General features: G+C 37.4%; 2 protein-coding genes across 4 annotated transcripts in view; one reads left to right on the top strand and one right to left on the bottom strand.

Moving 5' to 3' along the window:
• Window positions 1-2,394, top strand: LOC119308343. The gene is made up of 4 exons (XM_037584464.1): window positions 1-24; window positions 115-193; window positions 322-405; window positions 1,689-2,394. The coding sequence occupies exons 2-4, from the start codon at window positions 122-124 to the stop codon at window positions 2,082-2,084; spliced, it is 552 nt and encodes a 183-aa protein (XP_037440361.1). The 5' UTR covers window positions 1-24; window positions 115-121; the 3' UTR covers window positions 2,085-2,394.
• Window positions 2,395-6,024: 3,630 nt separating this feature from the next.
• LOC119308342 overlaps window positions 6,025-7,031 on the bottom strand; it is a 9,418-nt gene continuing 8,411 nt past the window's right edge. For 2 of the 3 annotated variants that reach the window (XM_037584461.1, XM_037584463.1), the window contains 3 exons: window positions 6,685-6,762; window positions 6,421-6,601; window positions 6,025-6,326 (listed from right to left, as the gene is read on the bottom strand). In XM_037584461.1, the coding sequence (XP_037440358.1) occupies window positions 6,277-6,326; window positions 6,421-6,601; window positions 6,685-6,762 (309 nt within the window). In that variant the 3' untranslated portion in view covers window positions 6,025-6,276. The remainder of the gene's footprint in view (window positions 6,327-6,420; window positions 6,602-6,684; window positions 6,763-7,031) is intronic. The other variant, XM_037584462.1, reaches the window with a different exon arrangement.

Raw genomic sequence — 7,031 nt, 5'->3', positions numbered from 1 at the left:
GTTCCCTGAAGCACTGAAGCAGTGGTATGTACTTGCTTCTTTTCTTGGTTGAAATGTTTCTTTGTTCTCAGTGTTTTCATGAACTGATTTCTGGCTGCTTTGGTTTTGTTCCAGAGAGGATATGGGTGGTGATGGATCCAGGGAGTTCAAGCCTGATCATGACGAGGATGCATCTGCTTCTTCAAAAATGAAGGTATCATCTGCTTCTTCAGTCCATCCCCATCTTTTTTCTTGTCAGTTTTTATTTTTCGATGATAGCATCTGCTTCTTCAGATTTGATTTCATTTTAATTTTGGTATTTCGTTTTCACTTTTTCTACAGGTAGTGCGAGATGCATCCAAAGATCTCAAGCGTAAGGCTATAGTTGCAGCTCCTCCTGTTGCAAAGATGGCAAAGCCTAGTAAGGTATTTTCTCAACTTCTCCCATTTTTTTCTAAACTTTCTTGTAGGTGTTCCTTACATTTTTTTCCTTCTTCTTAGAATGTTCAATGATTATGGTGCTCCATCTCTTTTGGGCTTATTAGCTTCATGTATATAATCAGAGTGAAATGATTTTTACTTAGGATCTTTTAGTAACATGTACTTGCTCATTTCCGCGATGCACAATTTCTTCTTTGTTGCAGTGCAAATTTACTTAGATTAGGTTTGGCTTTTATTTTCGTTCAATTAGTTGTGATAGTTTTTTCTAATTAGGCTCATGCTTTTGTTTTTGTTTTTTGCCCATTGACATGTCATGCAACTTTTTTCTGGTGTGTTGTGCAATTCTTAGTATGTTTTCGATATGGTACCAAATTATATTAATCAGCTTAGTGTTTATTTTTTACCATAGGCTGATATTTCTGTGCTTGCTTGTATATATGATGTGCAAGTTATTCGTTTCTCATGTGCAACTTGTACATACTACATGTGGCCCACTTGTGTAGTCAATTTTTTAGGTTGATAATCAAAGTGAACTTATGTTTACCCTATTCTCATAATTTGTACTTGCTTGTAGATATGATGTGCAAGTTGTTCCTTTTTGTTGTGAATTTTTACATACTACTTGTTCCATTTGTTCATTTCTGTATGATGTTCATGTTGCCCACTTGTGTAGTTGAATTTTTTTAGGCTCATAATCAAGGTGAAATTATTTTCCCCTATGCTCTTTTTTTTTGTACTTACTTGTAGATATGTCGTGCAAGTTATTTCTTTCTCTTCTGCAATTTTTTTTGTATAATGTATTCTTAGTGTTGGGTTTAAGTTTGAATAAATCCTTTTTCAGACTTATTTATATATGAAAAATCAGCCTAATTTTTTCTTACAAAAGAGGTCGTGGTACTTATTTCTTTTTGGGTTGTGCAATTTTAGGTTAGTTTAGGGCTTACATTTAAAGCAGAACATATAATTTACGTTTTGATGGTACTAGTAAGTGTGATCGATTCTTAAGTCAACAATTATTTGTTTGGTTTTTATATTTTATTGTTTCTTGATCTCTTATGTCATGTGCAATTCATGCATACTTGTTGTGCAACTCTATGAATGGTCTAGCTTCTCTAAATTTTGTCATTTTTTCAGAAACTTTTACATGAGGTAGTCATGTCCAAAATATAAGTATATGCTATCCATTAATATTTTCTTTTATCTCTTATTTTTCTTATTGGGCATTTTTTGATTCATTTTTTCTTTTATTTTATTTGTCTCATTCAAAGGATTTCAGTCGCAAAACTATGAAGATCTCAGCTGTTACAAGAACACAGCTGAATGTACCTTTTGGAGACACTGACAGAGTCGTGTGCTGCACTATAGTCAGCACCACTCATTCTGCTGGTTTTTGTGTTGGTGCTGGTCTTTTTGATTTGGCTGAACATAGAAGATTCAGGGTGGCAGATCACTATGTGAAGGACACTGTTCTAGTTGCATTTGATGATGCATTTGATGTGCTCCTAGTTGCTGGCTACGACTACAGTGTTGGTCCTGAAGCACTAATGACTGTTTCTAGGGTTTCTAAGTTAGAGCCTTATGTACCTGACTGGGATGGTTATTTCCAATCACGAACAATAATTGCTAGTGCTCCTGGTGATGTTGCTGTTGATGAAGACGAATAGGGTGCTCGTCGTGATGGTGGTACTGAAGATGAATGCTCTGGTGGTGGTTTTTCTGTGGGAGGACTTGGTGGCACTGGTGCAGGCGGTGCTGGTGCAAGTGTTGGAGCTTGAAGCTATGATGGTGCTATAACTTGTTAAGCTAAATTAGCTTTTGCTAGGCTAAATATAGGTGAAACATGCTCGTGTTAGGTTGCTAGGTTAAATTTGCTTTTGTCTTCTATGTAGTTGATCAGTCTGTTTGTGGATTTGAAAAGTATTCTCACTGTGGCTTCTTTATGTTATTATCAGTGTGTTATCTATGCACTTGATATGTCTGTAGCTCTTGTCATCTATGGTATCTTTAAGATCAGTTTTCTATTTCAAGGACTTTGTCCTTTTTTTCCAATGTCGTTCATTTATTTTCTTCATTGTTTGACTAGACGAGAATAACATAATAGTGTTATTTGTGTAAAGTTGTTCACCAATTTTTTCACTTTTAAAGGTAAGCCATTTTTGTGAACCTATGCATGTTTAAGAAGCTGCTCATTTTTCTTTCTGTTTGTCGCAATAATTTATATTTTCTTTTTTGTTTTCCAGGTGAGTTTTTTGCGATGGTGGAAATCATGCTTCTTACCTGTTGCCCTAATGTAAGCTATTTTCTTGCTCAACTAATAAATGCGCAAGATTAGTGCTAGCGTCATGCAATTTATGAGTTCTTTTTTTCTGCATGCTTTGTTTTTTTACTTTGAAATCAGTGACTGTGTTAACAATGTAAATGAAACGAAGTATAGCAAACTTAATATTGTCTCAAGAACATTTAAAATTACACAACCTCAAATTCTTACAATGCATTAATTCCTGAATGCAAATTTATCTAACTTTATTCAGTCTTAGTACAAGAAATATTTTCCTTGTATGCTCTCTCTCGGGTCTCATCACTAAGAAATCTTTGTTTTTCTCATCTGGTCTTCTTCAGTTGTAGGTACCTCTTATCTTCTTAGCTCACCTTTTTTGTGTTCTTCTCACATGCATGTTTTTCACTTTTTTATATGAGTAATCTGATCACAATAATTAAGTAATTTATTTTAAATCCAAAACTGCTTTTCTTTTCCTTCACCTCTTTTTTAGATTTTTGAAGCGGCTCAGGATTCTTTCTAGCCTTCTTCTTAGGCCTCGCCACTGGCTCCTCTTGTATTTTTACAACCAATTATATTGTGTCCTTGTTTATGACACCCTGAGCATGTGATCTTCTGCTTGCTAATTTATTTGTTCAACAATGCCATTCTGCCTTACTGTTGTCTTCATTCTCCCTTTTGGTTTAGTGTAGGCTGGATCATTCAGATTTCTAAGAGAACTTCCACCCAAGTTGGTTTACCCTTCATTTGTGTGTGTACTTGTCAACTCTGAATGAGAAATATTTGAATGTTCAGAATCTTCTTTGACTGGAATATCCAGTATTATCTTCTCGAGCACTGTCAAGTGATCATTCATTGCCTTTCATTCTTTCAGAATTTTTTTGATGCCTCAGCTGCTAACTCAATTAGTCGTCTTGACATTGAAAAGAATGACATATGATCATCTAGTCCATCTAGATTTCCATCTTGCTCAGTAATTTGTATTGCTCTCTTTTGTTTAGGTCTCCATCTGCCGATGAAATACTTATCTGGTAATTCATCAAAGTTGAGCCATTATATGACTTTCAGTGCATGGGAACAAAGTATCCAATCTTTTTCGAACTAAGCACATATGCGAGTGAATGTCTCTGTGTCTCTGTCAACCATGACTATGTATGTTCTAGGGTTGTACTCATAGAAGGCTTGAGTTGGAGATTTGTAAACCTCATACTATTTGTTCTTTTCCACTTCAACCATGTGAAATTTAGTTGCATTCATAAGGTGCTGCTAGAATTTGTAGAAAATGCCTCTGTTATACAATTTTACTGCTTGCTTTTCCAATGCACAATCACTCCACATTGTCGGTGTTGTACGTCTTGTCAGCGCATCATTTTCTTTACTTTTCTCTTCACGGCTCTGTGATATTTTGTCAAATTCTGTCATGAAAGCTATGACAGAGTAGCTAGAACCCACATTAGCCTTGAAAACAGCATTTGTTCCTTCACTTCGTGTTGTTGTTTGGATAAATGGGTAGAAATGGTTTTTGAAGTAGACAGGCACAAATCTTCTTCTGTTCTTCCAAATTATTCCAAACTACTTTATGTGTTGCACTTTGTGATGTTCAAACATTTGTGCCCACAGTTGCTCAAATTCCTCTATGGTTTTTGAATTTAGGACTATGTCTTAGAATTGTGCAACAAATGTTCATTCCTTGCAAAAGTCCTCCTTGCTTTGTTATGATGTCTTGGAATTGTGCAGACAAATGTTCATTCCTTGCAAAAGTCCTCCTTGCTTTGTTCTGTGCTTTTGTCAAGATGTGGAACAAGCAGTTCCTATGATTGCAATTTGGGAAGTATTTTAGAACTGCTGTTTTCATGGCAACATCTTGATCTGTTATAACTGATTTTGGAGCTTTACCACCCATGCACTTTAGGAAAGTGTTGAACAACCATTCAAATGTTTCCCTCTTTTCATCCTGAATAAATCCGCATGCAAACAAGCAATTATCTCCATGTCCATTAATTCCTACAATCGGTGCAAATCTGAGGTCATATTTGTATGTTTTGTAGGATGTGTCAAAGCTAAGCACATCTCCATATAGATCATAGTTCTTTCTGCATGTCCCATCTGCCCAGAATATGTGCATGACATTATTTTTGAGGTCTCTCTTGAATGGGTAGAAGAATAAGGGGTCCTTTGATTTTTTTTCTGCTCAAAGAACGAAACAACTTGCATCATATCATTCGGTTCATATTCTTTTCTCATTTTGTTCCCATGTTGCTAATTTGCTTCGATGTGTAAGGCAATGATTCAAGCCCTCCACCTCGCAAGAATGCAAGTATTGCCATGATTTTTCTAGTTGGTATATTGACTCTTTTGCATGTTCTGACCAAATCTTTTTCCTGTCTTGTCATGTATGAGTGCGATCCTAGGAACCTCACTTCTTCTGGTGGATGGAGTTCATGGTTATGTTCGAGGATCAGCTTTGTAACTACCCACTCACTAGTTTTGAAGCTCTAGGTAACAACCATCTGAGCTGGACACTCTGTCTTGATTGTGTAGTTTCTTCGTCTATCAGTTGTATTCTCTAGTTCAGTAGGTGCATTTTGACCTTCTTTGTACTTCCTCCTTTTAGCTCCTGTAGCGGTTGATTTCCTTTTGTTTCTAGGTTTGCCAGACCTATTGCACTTCATTGTGAACCTTGTCATTCTGTTGTTGTCGCCATCTTTTTTTCTGCAATGATAGTTTCCAACCTTCTGTATAGAAAAACCTGTGATTGCTGCATATTCATTATAAAATTTGTGTGCAAGAGCATCAGTTTCGAATGTCATGTTGAGTGCTGGCATATGATTGCTTTCATCTTCTTGACTGTGAATCAATGCCTTCTCAACACTTCCATTCGCAAGGAATATGTCAATATCGTCTGAAGATAAGTTTATGTCGATATTCTCAGTGCCATTACATGCGCAGCTAGTTCTTTAACGAAGTGCTCTGTTATTTTCAAACCTTGCCCCTCTGCTCCAAAGTCAGAGTCTGTCAGTGCAACAGTATTGGTTGTATCCTCATGGCATGTTTCTGTATGAACTGCGTCGTGTGCCTCAATATCAGAGTCTGCTTCATCAGTGCCATTACTGCCATCATCAGTTGTTTCTGCATAGTCAGGACCTTGTAGCTCATTTTGCATGTTGTTGCAGGACTTTGCAATTTGACTGTCTAGCATACTTTTTTGTGCTCTATAATTGGACGAAAATTATCCCAATTTAGATCTGCTTGATGCATTTGTGAATATATATATATATATATATATATATATATATATATATATATATATATATATATATATATTCTCTCTGCTGTGATTATCATCACTTCCATTGATTTGCAAATTCAGTTCTTCTTTGTCAGTTTGGTTACGATCATCAGTTTCAATGTCATGCAGGTATTGCTCCTCAGCCACTGTTTCATTGCCATCAGTCTCTGATTGATCAGTTCCTACATCAGCGGCAGCCCACTCTTCTTGATCATAATCTATATCAGAAGCTTGCATTTCAGGTATTGAATTATTTTCCCAATGCTCTCTACTGCTGTTAAGTTTTCCATCATGAGTTTCTGCTCTGTGATAGTGATCTTCTGTACGTAATGCCTGCATCTAACACATTCATATTCCCCAATGTTTTGTCAGTACTGGTATTTTTTGTTTAGCTCTGTAAGACTTTTTACTTTTGATTTTTTGGTTCCCATACCTCTGATACCATGCCTTCTTGGAGAAGTGAAGTGAAACTCTGTATAGGCAATCCCATCACTCTGAAGATGACTCATGAGAGTCATTTGCTGCATTAGGGTTGTGTAAGATTGATGCCCATATGATGCTTGCTCATGCAGTATCTCATTGTTGTTTCCCCCGTGATGAAGTTGACTCAATCCCTGTAAGACAAAGCACATTTACAAAAATAGTTGATCAGATACCTTAAGTTGTTTTTTATACTTAGTAAGTTTTTGTGTGATACCTCTTTATTCTGAAAGTTGCTAATTGCTCTGATATGTTGATCCTCTTTATCAGCATGCTTTTGTGCAAGATATTGACCCTGCATGTGAAATTTTTCAATTCAAACACGACAACAAGGCACAAAAGAAGAATAGTTGATTACAATAATTATGCTATGGAGGACAAACCCGATGGCTCTGGCTCTGGCGACTCGCGCCCCCCCCCCCCGACGGCGCGGGCTCCGCGGCCGCCCGGCCGTCCCCTCCGCCGCCCTCGCCCTCGCGCCCCGGCCCTCCGCCGGCGCCCGCCTCCCCCTCGCCAGCCTCCTCTGGTTCCCCGGCTCTGCGCTGGGCGGACGTGGCCGAGGCG

This window comes from Triticum dicoccoides, chromosome 5B, assembly GCF_002162155.2.
Source record: "Triticum dicoccoides isolate Atlit2015 ecotype Zavitan chromosome 5B, WEW_v2.0, whole genome shotgun sequence".
In the NCBI taxonomy this organism is placed as follows: Eukaryota; Viridiplantae; Streptophyta; class Magnoliopsida; order Poales; family Poaceae; genus Triticum; species Triticum dicoccoides.
This window is presented reverse-complemented; position numbering and strand designations above follow the sequence as displayed.

What these genes read in the sequence shown, in the direction of transcription:
- LOC119308343 (XM_037584464.1), top strand. Translation starts at nt 122, where the DNA reads ATGGGTGGTGATGGATCCAGGGAGTTCAAGCCTGATCATGACGAGGAT. An exon ending in CTGCTTCTTCAAAAATGAAG is followed by an intron (nt 194 to 321) that starts GTATCATCTGCT and finishes CTTTTTCTACAG; the next exon opens with GTAGTGCGAGATGCATCCAA. An exon ending in AGATGGCAAAGCCTAGTAAG is followed by an intron (nt 406 to 1,688) that starts GTATTTTCTCAA and finishes TCTCATTCAAAG; the next exon opens with GATTTCAGTCGCAAAACTAT.